Source organism: Wyeomyia smithii, chromosome 3 (assembly GCF_029784165.1).
Source record: "Wyeomyia smithii strain HCP4-BCI-WySm-NY-G18 chromosome 3, ASM2978416v1, whole genome shotgun sequence".
In the NCBI taxonomy this organism is placed as follows: Eukaryota; Metazoa; Arthropoda; class Insecta; order Diptera; family Culicidae; genus Wyeomyia; species Wyeomyia smithii.
The window spans coordinates 42,742,163-42,763,256 of NC_073696.1; the positions used below are offsets into that span (position 1 = coordinate 42,742,163).

Genomic DNA, 21,094 nt, shown 5'->3' on the forward strand with positions numbered 1-21,094 from the left:
CTACGTAATCCAATTCAAAATCTCAGCTCCTGGTACTAAAACAGACTTCCGATAAACGATCGAATATGTGCGTACATAGGACAAAAAGTCATCTAAAAGGACATATTTGTTTTGTTTCAAAATGCAGAATACAGCGGGAACGAGTTTTTATGGTTCGAACTCAAACTTGTCTTAAAATTGGAAGCTATTAGTCTATTAAATTCGTATTCCTATGCTAGTTTATGACATATACGGTCTTAATTTAACATCGGAAATAGAATAAATATTCCTTAAGTTTGTATTTGTACCATGATATAGACTCACAATTGAAGTTTTGAAAATATGTTAGTTCCTAAATTCTAAAATTATCTAACACAGTGCAAAAATCAAAGACGAATTTCAAACTTTCGAGCAATGTTTTATATAAATTTTGTAGAGGTAATAATGCAATAGAACGAAATGACATTTATCTCAATTAACCCGAGTCTTTCAAAACGATTGTTTCTAACTTACATTACGTCGTTATTATTTCGTGTTTTTATTTTGAATCAATTCCATATTGTTACCGTTTGTTGTGTAGAGTAAGTAGAAGCCAAATCATTCACAAAATTGATGTGAAATCAATTGGAGAAGTTTTTGATTTTATAAATCCACTGCCATTTTGTAGACAAAAGCGATGTGCACATACCACACAAACAAGATGCCACTAAAGTTTATACATCAAATAGAGTAGAGCTTGTCAAAATATGGGCTCTAAATTTTTTTTTTTTGATAACTCCTGGGCCTCCATGAAACCGAGCGTGTTCGGATGTATACAGTCGAAGCTAGCGACAAAAGAAACACATTCGGAACTCGGGTGAAACCAACCGATGATGATACGTACCTACAAGTGGCGAATGGAACGGAACAAACAAATTGAAAACCGCTCTCGCCGGTTTGTGAGCTTACGTTTTGGAAACCGGGCACCCAGTCACAGCTGTGTCTGCTCTCACGGTTCGATTTCGACGGCGGCAAAGGGGACAGCAGTTATCTGGCGCAGATTTCCAGCTTTGATGGAGGACAGCTTTTCACTTTTACGAAAGCAATCGATCATCACAATAAATCGGATGTGACAAAGTATTACTTTTTGTTCTTACATGTTCGGTGGATCTTCGGGCCGGGGCCAGAGCTGGGCTGGTTGAGTCGGGCAGCCAGGAGGATGCGATGACGATTCTCGTTTGTACGCTCCCGTTCGCACAGGATTGGCACTCAGGGGTGCTTTTGATTGATTACACTACATGTGAAGTGTTTTTGTCGATCTGGGAAACGATTTTTGTTTCCTCTGGTGAGTTGAAAAATAACAGAATTATTCGATAAGATTCTTTGGGACGGCGGAGGCTTAGCGGGGCAGCCAACCGCAGTTAAGCACACACACACGTAACAAAATAAATCGATACAATATGCGTATTGAAACGATAAATTTTTACAATCATGAAATAAATGTAGAAGCATAACCTTACTATAAATTTTGTTACATTTATATTTTCAACGTGTGAATGGGGGCAAAATCAAAGTTCTCTAGCATGTCATGAAACGTTTTCTCATGTAACCTCTATTCAGTCTTGATGTGGTTTTGAATTGTTTTCTTTTTTTACAAACTAGTGCAATTCTAACTTCCTACAGTTTCTTTAGCTGCAAACAGAAGAATATTTGGGTTTTGAGTTATTGTGCAACCCACAAGAGTAGGTACGAGTTCAAATATTTTACACGTTTGATATTTTTCTAGTTTGCAGCGCACTTGAAATGGCTGTAATCTTCCGACTTTGATAATCGAACTTTTCATGAAATTTTTTATTGGGATTATAAGAGCAACAAACACATTCCTAAAATAGAAAAAGAATCCCAGAAATAGGTGAAAATTTAGTTTGAAGTTATTCAAAAATCGAAAGTAATTATTATTTGCTCTGATGAGCTATGAATTTAACCCTGTAACAACCTGCGCTATAATAGCTGTTGTTGGCAAGAATATCTGGAACCTCTGTGTTACATTGATTTGTAACTTTCATTGAAAATTGAGAGCTATACAAATTTTAGTTTAGAAGGTGACTTACAAGTATTCATGGAATTGGACATGCTCAAGGAAAAAGACTATGTTGTAGGCCAGGTTCAGTTTGCCTCAATAGCTCTACTGTCTGTAATTCACTCAGGAACTCAATAAGCGTTATTTTACCTTGAATATCAAAGTTTTCTTGTTTGCATGATCTGATCACCTCACAAAACAAGATTTTTTGTAGCAAAATGTGCCGTATCATTCATTCATTAAAGTTCATAACATGTGAAACCATTTTTTGATGTTTATTGAACTGCAAAATCTTATTTATTTATTTATTTGGTTCTCCAATTCACAGCACTTGCAGGTCCTCCTCGAGTATTGTCCACGTTTCATGTCCATAGACAACAACCGGTCTTATGAGCGTTTTTTACAGGTTACACTCCGTACGATTGCAAAAATTAGCTTTTCTGTACATGAAGAAATCATATTATAAATCAAATTTATATTGTATTTAGATTTAAAGTTTAAACAAATTTTGCGGTGAATTCTGAAGCACTGTACAGCTTTGGGCGAATGTATGTTCTCTCCGTGTAGAGAAATCGCTTTTCTACCTCATAAAGTGCGTTTCAAACTCATATCCCTTAGTAAAAGTATGCGCAATTGACACAAACTGTATTGCATATCAAAGATCAGTCTGTTCTCTAACCGATTTGAATTGTTTATTCGATGGAAATTTCTAGCATATTTGTTAAACTGTAATTAATGTTTGAATGTCAGGCATCATCCGCTGAGAGTCGGTTAAAATATCGACAAACGTGTATACAAAGGTGCATCTTATACGTCTACATATGTCTAGATGTTGGTGGCACCCTCTCAGAATGCATTGAAACATTGCCCCATTTTTTTTCAAAATTTCTATGTGTGTTCTATCTGGACTAGTATTTGAAAAGGGTTGAAATTTCAGAACCATTTTTGACGTAGAACTACGTCTATTTAGTCTACCACATAGAAGTGTAAATTGAAAATCTATTAACAAAAAGGGGACGAAATTTGTCCCTTTTAAAATGTAATCGGCTTGTTTTCAACCGATTCCCTTCATTCTTGCTGCAATCGATTGGAAAATTAAAGACGCATCCGCCCAAATGTAGAAAAATGTTGTTTGATTATGCAAATTATTGTACTTTCAAAATTTTTTGGATGATTGATTTTTTTTTTATAATTCTCACTTATTTACCGTCGGTCTAGTTCCGCCACTGTTGTTGTGCCAATCATCGACGCCCGGGGAGGCGACTCCACCCAGGACCCTAACTTACGACCCGTTGATTAACGGACTGGCGCCAACGGCTTTACTTCCTCATGCGATGGAAGGCGTGATCCCAGAGATTTTTTGCCTCAGAAAATCTCCCGGTGTCGGCTAGGATTGAATCTAGACCAGTTGGGTTGCTTGTGAGTTGATCACGCCACCTCACAACCATCGACACCTATGTCGGCGGTGGGATTCGAACCCAGGCGTCGAGCATGGTTGGCGAAGACGTTACCAACCACGCTAGGCCCCCGCTCGAATGATTGATTGTTGAGACGCAAAATAACGTGAAAACAGGTTAGACTGTGCGTCTTGTCAGAGTGCTTTACTCCCCTACAGTCGGGGCAGCACGAAAATTGCGATCGGCACAAACGATTTTGAACAATAAACTGGCCTGTTAGAACGCGTTAACAAAGGTTCGACTTCGACTTTGCAGAAATAATTTGAAGTCGATTCTATCAATCAAAATGAACAAAATTTCGTCGTCTCCTAGCTGCTCAGTTGCGACATGATGCAACACGCAACAGCGTGCAGAAGAATTCGTTTGATGTTCCAAGCCGTAATACGATACAAGTTATCGATTATACGCACCCTCGATTTTACGTACTTCGATTTTACGCACATTTTACCTCGATTTTACGTACATTTTTGCCAAAAATATTTTTAATTCAATTTTTTTGTTTAAATTATGCATATCGCAGGATTCTATATATTAGACATCGTTCACAAGTAACGGGCTGTTTACATAGACTGGTAAGTCTGCCGAAAATTGGGAGACAGTAACAAAAACACCGCTTCTGGGAAACAGCGAACTACTTTACACGTTTCTAACGTGTAAAATATATAATGTCGTACAGATACAACCTCTGTTGAAGTAAATTAATAAAACGTTTATATAAAACGTCTACCGTTGCAAAATAAAGGGGCTGTTTTCAATGGATGTCGACGATATGTGGGTAGATGAATGTGTGGTCATACAAATACTCACACATATACTCACATACACAACATACACACACTTACACTTATACATACACACATACATATATGTACACATATATACACGCATATACACATGCATACACACGTACACACACACCCATATTCATTGTCATAGGTAATTTCTTTCAAGCATTTTCCAAATCTTTTGGACCAATTAGAGAACGTCTATTGACTACGTAACGCAAATAATTACCTCCTTCGACCCCCCTTCTCCTCCCATTTCACACTCTTATTTGAATCTTTTTTTTTTTGTGCGGGTTTCCAAACTTTCTAACCCCCTTTCGAACGTTACGTAATAATTGGATGTTCCCTCACAAGTTTCCGATCACGGGAACTAATTTTGGACTATGAAAATTTGAAAAATCTTGCTTCGATTTTACGCACATTTCGAAAACGAGAATCGTTTATGTATCGTTATGTGCTAGAGCACTATCGGTGTTTTATTCGTTGGATACTAAAGTTGATTGCGGATTGTGGAGTGATTCGTCTAAAGAAAATGAGAGAATGTGGTGAAACTTAGCAAAAGAGCCGGGCATATTTCATAGCACTTTTCGGCCATAAAATAGTGTTTCTGGTAGAATTAGTTTCTTTGTTTCGACAGTCCAACAATGACAGTAACGTAGCAGGTTGTGAGAGTGGCAGCAGCGGATTGCGGTAGCAGCAGCAGCGGGTTGCACCAGTATCAGCTGGCTTTCTGAGTTTGCTTTCGGCTTAAACATATCACTTCCCCGGTGGGTTACACGTCTCAGCAGCAGCGCGGTGTTGTCAGAGTGTTTTTATTCACCCCCACTGTTAGGGCAGCACAAAGGATGTGATCTGCATATCCAATTTTGAACATCAAAAATTCTTTTTCAAGGCAGATAAACAAGTTATTGAAGGTCAATAAGTTTTTGGCAACAACACAAACAAGCATTCTATGTTGGATTCTGGTGATCAAAATATGCTGCGGCTGTCTAATTTTCTTATTGTGAAAACAGCTTTTTCAGTGTGTGTTTGTCAGTCCCCCACCGTTGGGGCAGCACAAAGAATTGCGAATAAGAAAACATTCTCAACAATGCGTTTGTTGATAGTGTGCGTAATTCTACGTCAGTTACGCAGTCGTGCTTGGATAAGCGCGTAGATAGAGAAAAGTTGTCAATGGATGATTTCTATATTGTCTGCAATTCGATTTAAAACATTGGAAAAATCAAATTTGAGATTCTACACTAGAGCAAATGATTTTGAAAAATAAAAGCAATTTGAAAAGTAACGGTTAGTTTTTTGGAAAAAAAATTAGTTACCTAACTGCCGCGCATAGTAAGTCCGTCCCAATTGCATTTTCACCAAAATTGAGCTAATAAGCGAAAAATTTGTTCGGGAAAACATTTAACCGTTATGTACTCGGTAATTTTAACATACATCAGTACTCGGCAGGGTACCGGGGTACCCACCAAAATGAAATGCTTATTAGTTCTTCAATTCTTGACCGATTTTCGATCTTGAACCGTCAAAAAATTGGAATATTTTTCTGTTTTTAGTAAACGGAACCTGAAGAGCCATTGGTCCCCATATGGTTCCCGTAAATCCGGATCTTCGGGACCATGTTCAAAATCGGGAATCTGCTCCGATATGGCCATTTCGGACAACTTATCAGATCGACTCATAATGAATGAATATCAACTCCTGAAGTGAATTCTTGAATTTTGAGTAATAATTTTTCTCACCGGAACTTGCTCCCGAAAATCCGGATTTACAGGAACTAGATGTGGTCACAGGTTCTTGTCGGTCCCGGAATCTAAGATCTTGACAGGCCAAGATCGAAAATTGGCCAAGAAATGAAGAAGCAAGAAGCATTTTATTTTGTGGGTACCCTGGTACCCTACCGAGTACTTATGGGGTAAAAAAATTCGAAGACCCTTCCGTCGACCCCCCCCCCCCTGCTGCTCAGTCTGATGATGGAAATGGTTTATATGCACTAGTTAGGAGCATTCCATAAGTTTCAGCTGACTGAGTTGAGGTCACCCTCTTTTATTAAAACAATAAAGTCCGAAAAGGTACCCGGGTACCCTGCAGACCCATCTCGTTAGAAATAATGGTATAAAACTCTATACAAACATGTTTTTCTCCACTTGCTGAAATTGCAAATGTTTTATAGAGTAAATTTCGGATCTGAAAAGCTAATTGAGACTTTTCTGAAATGACCTTTTCTCAAATTTATTTTGTATTTCGAATATTTTTTAAGTGTTTCAATTTTAAAAATATTTTTAAATACTCTCTAGAAGTAACCTAATTTTTTCCATATCTCGCTATTATTTAGAAGCATCGACTCACAAACATGAGGTTTAAAAACTTTATCCCTCTTAAAGTTTTTGTCCAGCTAAGTTTTTGAAAAAAAGTATGCAAAGTCGCTTGGTTTTTAGGATCTGTGTAATCACAAACTTTAATTGGATTCTGAAAAGGTGCTGCGAGTCCCTCAGTCGTGTAATGTGCACACATGATGTACGCGACCTTCTCATATTTGGCTCAAATTTTGTGGAATTGTTGATTCATGGTCATTATGCAAAAATCTCAATTCGGGTGATGATCGGTCCACCCCTCGCCCCGTGAGACCATCCCCGTTTATGAATAAAGTACTATCGTTCGTCAAAAAGTCTTGTTTTCTTTCAATTATAGCTTCAAAAGCATGATGTCTAAAAATAAATTGATGAATTGAAGAAACTTCCTTGTTCTTATGTTAACTTCAAAAATAAGTATTCGAATTAAAAATTTAATAGTTTCTCAAGAATGTTGTAACTCGAGCTTTTCTCATAATAACTCTACGTAATAGGTGTTTTTCAGGCAAAATTTTTTCAGCAACACGATGCAATTGTCAAACTGGAAATCAAAATATACTTATTGGTCGAAAAATGCTATTAAATTTTTCAACTGTAAAATTAACATATCTGGCCGTACTGCCGGTGTTATTTTTTTTGCATTTCTTGAATAACTTCCTTAAAATTACATTATTACGAACGTCCATAATCAAGCCAGTTTCACAAATATTGGCAGAAATGCTACAACTCGAGTTTCGTTCGCGGTGATAAGTATTTTTTATGTAAAACTTTCTCATGAACACGAAGGAATTGTTTAAACTGAAATCAAAATATATTCATTCGCCAAAAATTATAATTTCATTTTCCAAATGCAAAAACAATTTATCTGGAGACACTGTCGCTCAAAATTGCCATATTTTTAAAATTCTCAACTAATTTTCTTCAAAATCCATGTATCACTTTATTTCTAGATATCAAACTTTTGAAGCTATAATTTGAAAGAAAACGAGACTTTTTGACGAAAAATTGTACTTGTTTCTAAAAAGGGGAGGGTCTCACTGGGCGAGGGTTTTCAATTGTTGCTTCAAAATTGCATATTTTCCCAAATTATGGAAAAATGCAAAAATTACTCCAATTTTAAAGCCGGATAAGAATCCAGCTGAAGTTTCAAGTTACCGACCAATCAGTTTGCTTTCTTCAATAAGTAAACTGTTTGAGAGAATTATTCTTAACAGAATGATGTCACACATCAACGAAAATTCAATTTTTGCAAATGAACAGTTTGGATTTCGCCATGGGCATTCCACTACTCATCAATTGCTCAGAGTTACTAATATGATTCGAGCTAACAAATCTGAAGGTTATTCCACTGGAGCTGCTCTTTTAGACATAGAAAAAGCATTCGACAGTGTTTGGCATAAAGGTTTGATTGCGAAATTGCAAACTTTTAATTTTCCGATTTTCCTTATCAAAATTTTAAAAAATTATCTTACTGATCGAACTCTGCAGGTTGTCTATCAGAATTCAAAATCTGATAGATTTCCTGTCAGAGCAGGTGTACCTCAAGGTTCAGTCATGGGGCCAGTCCTGTACAACATATTCACTTCAGATCTTCCTGATTTGCCTCCAGGATGCACAAAGTCATTGTTCTGCAATGACACAAGCATTTCCGTAAAAGGAAAAAGCCTTCGTGTCATATGCAGTCGATTGCAGAAAAGTTTAGATATTTTTTCTTCCTACTTGCAAAAGTGGAAAATCTCTCCCAATGCTTCTAAAACTCAAATGATAATTTTTCCGCATAAGCCTAGGGCGTCTTTCCTCAAGCCAAACAATAATCACGTTGTCAAGATGAATGGGGTTATTTTAAGTTGGTCCGACAAGGTTAAGTACTTGGGACTAATTTATGATAAAAAACTTATTTTCAAAGAGCATATTGAGAGTATACAAGCCAAGTGCATCAAATATACGAGATGTTTATATCCTCTCATTAACAGGAATTCTAAACTTTGTTTAAAGAACAAACTTTTGATTTACAAACAAATTTTTAGACCAGCAATGCTTTATGCTGTACCGATCTGGTCAAGTTGCTGTTCAACAAGGAAGAAAACGCTCCAAAGCATTCAGAATAAAATTCTGAAAATGATTTTGAAGCGTCCTCCTTGGTTTGGTACACTCGAATTACATAGACTTACTGGTGTTGAACCATTAGAAGCTATGTCAAATAAAATTATTAACAATTTTCGACAAAAATCGTTGCAATCCTCAATTGCTACGATAAGCTCTCTTTATAGCCAATAAGTTAGCAATTAAGTTAGTTGTAAGTTTACTTCCCCTTTTCTGACAAGTAGGTTTAAATCCCTACGAATGATAAGTCCTTATTGCGAAAGCAAACAAATCCTAACAATTAAAATTTCAAATTTCTAACAGTGTTGAGAAGTCACCATTTGTGATTGGACACACATACTCATTATTTACTAATATTTATCATAAATACTTAAGCTACTAACAAATCCCCCCTTAAAAAAAAAAAAAAATACTGAGTGAGTTTTTTCATCAGTTGCTTGAATGTTACAATATTTAAATCAGAATGTTTGAACATAAGATATTTTACATTTTGGGTCATTTCTTTCTCTATCTTTCTTTTGTTTCTACCTCCCTTTCTCTTTTTTTCTCTCGCTCTCTCTTTTTTCAACCGCTTTATATTTCTCAAAAGAAACTAAGAGTAAAAGACATCTGTGCTCTGTTTCATACCCTGTGTAGTGCGTCCTAACTGGTGTAAATTAATGAACCTTTTGTTTTTAATAGCTCTTTACTAACAGTTTTCGATTTATTTCAGAGGGAACCGGAATGCTTATTTAAGTCCGCTTTCTACTCACTTGATACACTACGCTTTTGTGTATTATAAGTATTGCTTTCTAATTTAAAAGTCTAATTTAAAAGTCTTTCAAAAGTCTTTAAAAGTCTAATTTAAAAGTGCAAACAGAGTATCCATATTATCCCACTTTTCGTTGTTGCAGCAAGTTTTATAAAGTTCTGAAATTGTTTTGGGTTTTACCATGCAGCCTATGCCTTGAAAAAGAGTAACGTTCTCGAATACACTTTGGAAAGCCAAAATCCATAAGTCTTGCGAAAACCCTTAATTTTCAAATCATACATTTGGAATAGAATTGAACTGATAACTTTCAACAGCAGTTATATGAAGTTCAATGAAATCTTTCAGCATTTGATCCTCATAGATTTTATCAAGATTTTTGTTGATTTCTTGAAATAATTACACGTATGATTCAAGTAACTTTTATACGGTAACAAAGCATTCAACGCGTTCCTATATAATTCTGATCTATAATTTCTTGAGAGCAAGTTTGTAGAACTTTGCTGCAATTCGTAGGAAATATTCGATGCTAATTCATAATCTACAATCATTTTGTTCTTATCTAGATTTTGTGATTTTTGAAAACGAAGCCATTGTGGTATTTAAGCTTGGATTATGAGGAATTATTTCAATAGTATTGCAATGAACTAACAAACATATTTTCTGATCTATAATGAAATCTGCATCATTGTTATCTTTATTGTTTCTGGGCGTTCGATTATGTCGAAAATTCATGAATTGTTTCTATCCTAGACAGCTTAAAATATGGTTTGGAGTCGAAAAAATATAACCCAGATTCCAGTGATGACATTCACAATATTTTATGATCGTATTTGGTTCATCCTCTGGAAAACTGTCTTATGAATTAAATTTTAAACGATTTATGGTTTACTGGCATTAAAAAGTTTATGTGTAGTAATAGTTAGTATAGCAATGGTTTCTGCACTGCAAGATGGATTAATTCAGGTTTTTTTTGCACACTTTAGATGGAATGACCCTAATTTATATTATGAAAAATTCTATTACACAGCAAATATTATCGATATTATTCTCTTGTTACAGAGATTTTTTGACGTAAGAATACGTCCATCTGGAAGTTAGGGACGCAAATCAAAAATCTAACAATGCAATCATTGAAACATTGGTTAGGGTTTGGGCGCTTATATTTTAATGATTTCTCATCAAATTTTCAAGCTCTTGATATCAATCGATCAGAAGTTCTTAAACGGTTGAGTTCTTGGGACGAAAACAATCTTTTGATCCTGATCCATAATTGAGAAGTTGATGAATAATATGGATTGTTTAAACCAAACAGAGCAACCAATCACTACTTTTCTTCCTCAACACAGCTGACACTTTATATATACAAACGATTGTTGTTGTTTTTGCTTGCTCGACTGCACAACGACACGCCCATGAGAAGTATAGCTCCCAGTAGTCGCGTATAAAAGCTAGCATGCAAACATTTGTCCTCATTGTCTATCTGATCACTGTAGCAAGAGAATGATTACTTAAGAACTGGATCGACCACGAGTAAGCAGAGTTGTGGCATGTTGCAGTGCAGCATACGGCGATTTTAAATATAAATATTTGTATGATTTTTGCTCCGACTCCCGCTCAGTCGATCGTAGCCTTTCCTTTTTTTTGTTCACACAACATATAATTGACACGGGATCGTAGCCTTTCATACCCTACCGAGAAAATCAGCGGACGGTGTCCGGAAATGTTAGTGTTTCTGTTTGGATCCGGTATGATCGCTGTAAACTATTTTCAAATGCAATCGACGCAACATTTAACACGTCTATTCTTTATTCTACGTTACAAATTTTTCTCATATCTATTTCTGCATAAAATACCTCTTTGGGTCTCCTTTGGATGCAGAGCTCTTGCTCTTGATCTTGACGACTTCCGGAGAAGCCTCGTTTCGAATTCACTTTACTCAGATAGTGCTGTTGTAACACTCACGCTCATCTAATATCTAAATTATATAATTGCAGCAGTTGATATTTTTCTACCACTCATCAAACTGTTGTTGATAGTGATAAAACTATAGTAGTCCTACATCAAGTATGCGTTCGTGTTTTGGATATCTTGACACCGGGATGATATTCGGACGCCATTTTGTTTTCCAAAATAATCGAGCACCATCCAATAAGGATATTTCTAGAATCGGAACGATACCCAAAAACCAGGAACCATTATCAAATTCAAAATTGCTTTTTCTGATATCGCAAAACAGCCATAAATGGTTTAATACCACCCAATATGAACATTCCTGTAACTAGAATGATAGAGGTAAGAAGTCTGCCCCATATGCAATTTCTGAATACAAAATGGTTGAATGAAATTTAAAAACGGTTTTGAATTTTGAAACCTTTTATACCGAGCGAAGCCGATACGATGGACCAGTTGGTAATAAGTTAATATCTTATCGGCCAACGATATCACGATATCGTGATACACATCTCTAAAGTCTCAGATAAGTTGGAATAAATTGACACAAACACCGGAGTACTCGTAGAAAATGAAAAACAAACTGGGTAAATTACGAAATTCGCCTCTTCACATAATCGAAAATAGAAATTCGCGTTATTTTAACGTTCAAGTATGTTATCATTCATCTATTTAAACTTTCATCCTCTCGCAATTAAGGGATTAATAACAGCATTTTGTATTCACAGTCGAATGACTAAATGAATGAAATACTTTAAAAATAATAAATATTTTGGTGTGTTATCATAAGAAAAGAAGGTACAAAATAAATTTATTCCACAATAAGCGGGGACCGGAAGTAAACCCTTTGGACTTTGTACCACCTAGAGGTAATATCGCAAATAGTTCCAGCAGAACGTTACCTATATTAGAAACGTGAGTGCCATAAAATAAAATTCTAAATTCTACTGGATGTATGAACCCTTCTCTCTCTGTTAGCCATCTCACGTGCCTTTATGCATTCACGTTGATGACTGTAAAACGAATGATTACCTCTTCCGTGTGGTTCCATTTCTCAACTTCCCGGATTTTTTTTTTTGCTTTGCCTCGAGAAGTTTCCCATTTTTCTATCTTGCATCCGCCAGAAAAAACGACATTCTCGGAATAGTTTGTCTGATGGGTGCTCGAGCGAAACGAACCTGTCTACTTATATTTTTATTGCAATTTATCGACACCTGTCGTGTACTTTTTTTTTCATCTTCACGCCTCAGTTTGGTAGAATCGCTCGCTTCCTGCTGCTAGATGGAATCGATCGAAGAGGCAGGAACCGTTCATGAATCACGACGAAATGTGATTATTCTTTTTCTGACGCATTAGGATCACCTTCAACTAGCAGCAGCTACAGCTACACGCGCTACACGGGAAGGGCCTCAAACGTAAGGAAGTAAAAAAGCCAAACCGTAGAGGGAGGTGCTGGGCGGTGGGTTTTGTGTGGGGAAGAACAGTATGTTTGATGTGGGTTTTCTCTGTGCGCCCGAGCGTTTAACGGCGAGGACGGAAGAATCATTTGCGCTAACAATTGACGCATTTATTGGAGAGTAATGAATTCATATTTTTCTTGAAACGACATTTAAAGTGGCAGGTAGGTGGCATTTTTCCTGATTGAAAGGGACAGTTATGAAAAGGGGCGCTGGTGAATGTATTTGAAAGCACTTAGACGGGCGGTTTGGGGGTGAAGAAAATGGATCGAGGAGATACGTTCAAGTGGCAGTCACTAGACATAAAGCGATAAATTATGTTTGGAAATTGATACATGATGAACAAGTGCACTCTAACGAAATACTTAGGACGTTAGGAACAAATTTGCATTGAAGTATATTAATCTAATGAATTTAAAAAAAATCACAGGAGGGTTGTGTGCAAAGCCACGACCGCAAGGATGAAGTAGAATACTTTTACAAGAAAGAAAACCCGGCTGCTTGCGTGTCAGTCATTTTTTAATTTGTTCAATTCAATATGAAGTATTCCTTGTGATAAAATAAACATTGAAAAGCTGATTTACCACTCAAAACTAGACGGCTTATGTCAAAATGAGTCAACATTTTTAATTGAATGCATTTACTAGTGCCCGCTATCGCACAGAGACTGCATTTCACTAAAGTGCCTCACTGCATCAGCTGCTATCGATGCTAAACCCGCTGCAACTGCTATGCTATCCGTAGCCATGCCAATGTTTTAGCCGCTATACGCGGCTATGCAAGGTCTATGATTCTGTCGACCGTGCTTGGGAGGTAATCATATTAACGACTAATCAGATCAGTCGAATTTCGCGCTTCAATAAGGATTGACCATTCTCAATAATATAGTTGCTTGTCATGATTTGGATTTGATAATTTTGAATTTCAATTATGCGAAAAATTATTTTTTATGCTGATAATGAAAGCTTTTCGGATGTTGTGCTCATGACTGAAGGAAAAGATAATTCAGTACGTTCTGAGACACGGAGATGAAGCCAAATATATATCTGTTCCAAATTTCTTGAAAGTGTAAATTGATTTAAGAGAAAATATTAACTCTTCAAATAGGTTTTTTATTTCATCCTGAAAAGGACAATTGGTTGTTTTTTTGTCTGATAAGATGCCGATCACATCTTTGCGTTATCACTGGCAGTGCAAATAAAGTATTCCTTGGGGGGAAAAAACACTGAGAAGCTTTCCAGAACGTTCTTTTCATTGGATGCATTTGCTGGTGTGCCTGCTATCGCTCAGAGACAGCATTCCACTAAAATGCCGCACTGCATCAGCTGGCTCTGCTTATATTGATGCTGAGACCAACGTCAACCGCTGCGCTATCCCCGTGGCCACAGTAGTGGATGCTATACGCTGCCATTGGTATCCGCTGCCCTGCATCACCTGGTCCTGCTATCGATGCTGAGACGCGCTCCGCTATCCGTTGCCATACCACAGCTGTGGCTACTGCTGCTGCTAAGGGAGGACTGCTGTTGTCGCTGTCTAGAACTATTATAAGCGGCTTCGGCTGAAACAGGCTCTTGTATAGGCCGAATAGCATGTTTGAAATTGCAAGGTATATGATTCTGTCGACCGTGCTTTGGACCAATCAGAGGCCGAAGTTTTAGTTTTGACAAGGCTCGACTATTTTCAATAGTACAATAGGTTGAAAAATAAATTTACAATTATCTGCATTTGGGAAGAATCTTAGATTTTCCAAGCTATTGCTGCAACAACGAAGGAAATCCATCGAATACTAACCAATTTATTAGCATTTGAAATTGGACATATTTTTCACTTTTTTTCGGTTTTTGATTTGCATTTCACATCCCTATGTAGCCTACCTTCCTGAGAGAAGTATTCTACATCAAAAAAACATCTGGGCGCTTTCATCACTGCCCGAGGTTCAATCCCAGTCAGCTTGGATGATCATAGATAGGCTTTGTTGATTCCGTTACGGCTATCGGAGCCGTTTCTCAGATTTGGACCAATAAGCACAGTCCGGTGGTCTCCCCTTAGAGCACATTAGAAATAAAAATGATGCTCCCTTCGAGGTCCATTTTCTCTCTGGCCGCAAATAATCACGACCATGTAAGAAGTGCATCGAACTGCAAAACTGGCCAGGTTCCGCTCCATTTCCAGCCCACCACACGGAAGTCAAAACGAAGCCAATCGCTTATGTAAGCGTTTCCCTGTGCCGACTTCCGACCTATTGGCATTACTGTCTATCATTTTGGAACCGTTCGAAAGTGGATGGGTTAAATCCATCCCGGTTGCAATAGTTGGAAAACAGACAAATGAAGCAGATTTCAGCCGGGCGAATGCAGTCCACATTTACTTCTTCCATCTCTCCCGACAGCTCGTAGCAGAATCCTGTACGGTTTGTATCTGCAAGCCGCAAAAAAATGCTCTCGCACACAGAATGGAAACTCCATTCAATGTCTATTTTCGATTTCCACAACATTACGAGAGTAGTACGGGAGTCGATGGAGACCGTACGTTTCCTGAGCCAGATGGGTTTGCATGGTTGCACACATGTGCAGCAAAGCTACGAAGCACTGCATTGATGGGTCCAACGAGAGCAAGGAATTGCAGAGTAATGTTAATGTGTGCTAGCAGAAAAACCAAGGATGTTTTTCCATTCCGGTACACATTAGCTAATTTGAATTTGTGATTATCGGAACTGATGCTCCGATGTAGGCCATATCAGTAAGTTTTTGGAAGATCATTAGCTGATTTTTTTTTTTTTGAGTTGATTGATTACCTAGCGTTGGCATATCACAGCGGAAAGCTTGCAATTAGTAGCAATTATTATGGCTTACTGCAAATTAGGCTTCGTTAATTTTTTTTGTCCTAGAGAAATTGTTCAATTCGATTGGAGCTTATCATATACATATTAAGCTAAAATAATTAAGCATGAAAGAATTGCTTGAATACAAAAGTATCACTCTAAAAGTGCGTACGCATTTTTTCATACGCTTCATTTCTTCAAACTACAATATTTAGTTAAAAGAGCTATAGTTATATAGAAAAATGCCTAAGAAAACGACTTAGAACGAGTTTCAGGGAACTAGTAATAACTTTTACACTGACACGTGAACTTCATGATCACGTGAACTTCAAAGAAGCATCAATTGCTGAGACATTTCAAGAATTGTGTGTATAATTTTTTATTAGGTAGGTATGTGTAAAATAGGTCAAGGTTCAGGAAAATATGTCAACACTGAAATATTCACTTGCAAACAGCAAAATTATTGATCCATATGAAACAAGAAGAGCAATTCCGCAAAAATCTAGTTTTATTATGTTTTTGACCTGCATTTTTGCTTTGGCTTAAACACTTCATAGATATCTCTATAGGCAAAAGATGCCTATCTATAGGCAAAAGATTTGATCGGTATAATGTCTTCGGAAAAGTTGTTTTGTTCTTAGCTCATACACTGCAGAATTTGTTTTTTTGCAAATTTTTTTTTTATCTCTCCACATTCAGTACACTATTTTTGGTTAGTTTATATGTAGCGGGTGACAACTAAAAATCTGGATTTTTTTTTTGGAGCTCCTTACAACAAACACACTCAGAAAGAAATGAGAATATGTATATGAAAGGTCTATCTTTCTTGTTCATGCCAGTTTATTTCGGTCCGAAACGGCGCAAGGAGCATTCCGCAAGCGCATTGTACGGTTCGCTGTAAACTGCACAACAGTTTTAGCAAAAAATTTACGGTAAACCATTTTAAAAGCGAGAAAACCTCAAACCTCAACTATAATCCGCCAGGAAGGTAGTGGAAGACCGGTCAGAGTAGTGGACAGAAAAGAACTTTTTCCTTTTTGTCAAATCGTGCTTCAAGCCTAGTGGTTTGGCTATCAATCAAAATATATACCAGAACGAATGTTTGAACAACATTATGATTCCATTTCTTCTCAAACACCAGTGACATGAAAAGTATGTATTTTGGTCAGAAAAAATATAATCACAGTACGTCAAAAAACACAAACGTTTCTGAACAACCACTCGACTCCATTTGTACCCCAAATACGCAACACAACGAATCCACCTCAGTGTCGTCCAAGCAAAGATTTCTTTGGGATTTTTAGTTTCTTCGGTGTAAAAATAACAGGAGATCAACAAACTGTGAACAGTTGATCAGTAGAATCAAAAGATGCCTTCGAAAAGCTGACTTGAAGACCGTACAATGCTCTTGTTTCGGCATCATAAGAAAACTTCGTTGGGGGCCCTTTCTCAAACGCTCAATAATTTTTGGTTGTTCACAATAAATGTATCTTCATAAGAAATAAATCGGTTTTTCATTTGGTTCATCCACCTTTTTTGATAGCTGTCACCCATTAGTTTTTGCAAAGTGTATTTTTTGGAACGATAAAATTATTATCTACAACTTTGCTGAAGACGACAAGTTTCAGCCAAACCGAAAATTATCGATAAATATTGTTGCTCGTTTTTCATGGTACAGTCATACCTCGATATAAGGCAACGTCGATATAAGGCAACCTCGATATAACGTAACTTTTACTTCGATACAACGTAACTTTTTTTAATTTGCCAAAATTAAAGTACAACAATTAATTTTGGGGTGTATAATGTTCCGAATAAATGTTTTAAGTAAGTTTTGAAACCAATAAGTACCATAAAATGGGGTCAAATTGACATTTATCTTTTCAAGGTTTTGTGACTGGTTATTTTTGTCTACGAAAATTGTCTTAAAGGGACATAAGACAGGTTTATATATACTTTTAGGTGAAGGGATATAAGTTTTTGCGCACTTTTTAGTAACCATCAAGAATTTTACTTCAATAAAAAAAATTTTTTTTTCGTGCTTCGATACAACTCGAAATTACGTAACGAAAATAAAAATAAAGCTGCCTTATATCGAGGTATGACTGTATTAATCAGAAACGAAATTATTAGAAAAATGAAAATTACATAGGGTCAGTGGTTTTCTTCGGCACTACCAAAAACTTTGATACCCAATATTTGATGTGAACTTTATTTTGATTTAATTGAAAATTAATAATTGTGAAGCCATTCGTTTTACACAGAAAAAAATAAAACCTTGTGACAAAATTGAAAAAAAAAAAATCAAATAACAATAATCCAAATTTGCAAGTGTATAAAAATTGTTTGCTTATCGCGATAAGTAAATGATATTGAGCTCACGAGACTGAGACTGTAATTCGGACTAGGAGTGAAGCTAGGGTTGCGAGAAAGGGGGTTATAACTGGGATTGGGACTCGAATAAGGTTGGATATTTGAATTAAAATTGAGGTCGGAACTGGGATATGGATTGGAATTGGGATTGGTATTAGAATGTGGATTTGAATTTAGATTTAGATTTGGATAAAGATATGGAATAAAATTAGCATTGGAATTGGGATTGGGATTGAAAATTGGAAAAAAAATAGGATTGAAATAAGGATAAGGATTAGGATTGAGATTGAAATTGGCATTGGCATTGAGATAGAAATTGATATTGTAATTGTAATTGGAGTTTGAATTGCAATTGAAATGGGCTCGTAATAAGGAATAGGATTGATATTGGGATTGAAATGGGGCTTTATTTGAGATCGGCATTGAGATTGGGATTGAAACTAGGATTGGCATTGGAATTGGAGTAAGAATCAAGATTGGAATTGAGATTGTAATTGGGATTGAAATTGGACTTGGGTTCGGAATCAGGATTACAATTGAAATATGGATTGTAATTTGAGTTGGATTCTGGTTTGGATTGGGATGAGAAATAGAATTGAAATTAACAATTGGAATTGAGATTGAATTATTGAAATGAGATTGAGATTGGAATTGGCATTGGAATTGGAAGCGATTGGAATAACATTCGAGATTGAGATTAAAACTGGGATTAGAATTGAAACAAAGATTGGAATTGGATTGAGATTCGATTGGAAAGCGATTGCGGTTAGAATTGAGATTTGAATTGGGATTGGAATAAGAATTTGGATATGAATTGGAATTGGAATTAAGATTGGAATTAAGATTGGAATTGGGGTTAGAATTGGGATTGAAATTGTCACTGGAAATGAGAACGGAATTGGGATTGGGACTGGGAGTAATGGAATTGGGACATGTATTTAGACTTGGGTTGGGAATGAGATTGGAATTGAGATTGGGATTGTAATTCGATTGGGATTGGAAATTGGTTTGGGATTTGAATTGAGACTGTGGTTGAGATGAGATTGGATTTCGGATTGCAATTGGGATTGGGACTAGGATAAGGATTGAGATTAGGATTGGAATAAAAATTGGGATTGGAATTGGAACTCAAATGCGATTTGGATTGAGATTGAGATTACAATTAAAATTGGGATTGGGGTTGGAATAGGCATTGAAGATGGCACTGGAATTGAAATCGGGATTAAGATTAAGACTGTGGATAGAAATGAGATAGGGATTGGGATTAGGATAAGGATTGGAGTTAGGAATGGAACTTGGATTTGAATTGGAATTAGCATTGGAATCTGGATTGGAATTAAGATTAAAATTCGGATTGAAATTGGAATTGTAACTCGATTGGGATTGGAACTGGAATGAGGAATTAAATTAGAATTCAGGTTGGAATTTGGACTGGGGTTGGGATTGAGTTTGGGTTTGGCATTGGGAGTAAATTTGGATTGAGATTGAGATTAGAATTAAAAATGGCACTGGAATTGAGATCAGAATTAAGATTGAGATTGGAGTTGGTAAGAGATTGGAGTAAGGGATGGGATTGGTATTTGGGTTGGAGATTAAAATTGGGTTTGGGTTTGGGATTGGGGTTGGGATTGGGATTGGGAATGGGAATGGGAATGGGATCGGGATTGGGATTGAGATTGAGATTGAGATTGGGATTGGGATTGGGATTGGGATTGGGATGGGAGTGGGAGTGGGAGTGGGAGTGGGAGTGGGAGTGGGAGTGGGAGTGGGAGTGGGAGTGGGAGTGGGATTGGGATTGGGATTGGGATTGGGATTGGAATTGGGATTGGGATTGGAATTGAGATTGGGATTGGGATTGGGATTGGGATTGGGATTGGGATTGGGATTGGGATTGGGATTGGGATTGGGATTGGGATTGGGATTGGGATTGGGATTGGGATTGGGATTGGGATTGTGATTGGGATTGAGATTGAGATTGGGATTGGGATTGGATTGGGACTGGGATTGGATTGAGATTGGGATTGGGATTGTGATTGGGATTTAGATTGGGATTGTGATTGGGATTGGGATTGGGATTGGGATTGTGATTGGGATTTAGATTGGGATTGGGATTTGGATTGGGATTGGGATTGGGATTGAGATCGAGATTGGGATTGGAATTGGGATTGGATTGGGATTGGGACTGGGATTGGATTGAGATTGGGATTGGGATTGTGATTGGGATTGGGATTGGGATTGGGATTAGGATTAGGATTGGGATTGGAATTGGGATTGGGATTGGGATTGGGATTGGATTGAGATTGGGATTGTGATTGGGATTCAGATTGGGATTGGGATTTGGATTGGGATTGGGATTGGGATTGGGATTGAGATCGAGATTGGGATTGGAATTGGGATTGAGATTGGGATTGGGATTGGGATTGGGATTGGGAATGGAATTGGGATTGAGACTTTGGTTGAGATTGGAGTCAGGATTGGAGTCAGGATTGGAGTCAGGATTGAAATTGGGGTTGGATTTGGGATAAGAATTAGAATTGTAATTCGATTGGGATTGAAACTGGAATTGGGATTGGAATTTGGTCTGAAACAATAACTATTATTCGGCTGTTCCTGTTCGTGATGTCTTGGCGAGCCGTGACCAATCCTACATGTCCCTTATATACGTTTTCCTGAAATCCATCCACGCCCCAGTTTAATCCTATTCCCTTCCGCCTACATTCAACCAAACGACAAGAACACGTTAAGACCTCGGATCCGGAAACAGCAACTAGACCCGCACGATACTCTCAGGTCCCGAGGGAGACAACCCAATATGCCAGTCCGTAATGTCTTGGCCCAGCAGCGGAACAAATTTAATATGCTGCTTACCTATGGCGATGGAAAACCATCAAACAACAAATCAGTGCTCTAAATGCAAAACATTCTAGCTTTAAGTTAGATTTAGTTTCAGCTCGTAGTCGGCAGCGAGGATAAAAAATTTGCTTTTAGTTATTAAGATACTTTAGAAAGTA

The 21,094-nt window shown here is 37.1% G+C and overlaps 1 protein-coding gene across 1 annotated transcript; it reads right to left on the reverse strand.

The window, feature by feature from the left end:
- Positions 1 to 967: 967 nt before the first annotated feature.
- Positions 968 to 20,008, reverse strand: LOC129728245 (sine oculis-binding protein homolog; the record flags this gene model as incomplete). The annotated part of the gene is made up of 5 exons (XM_055686667.1): positions 968 to 1,049; positions 1,116 to 1,252; positions 18,767 to 18,963; positions 19,244 to 19,472; positions 19,847 to 20,008. Coding segments are annotated over 5 exons (807 nt in total), but the record flags the coding sequence as incomplete, so codon positions are not given.
- Between the last annotated feature and the right edge of the window lie 1,086 nt (positions 20,009 to 21,094).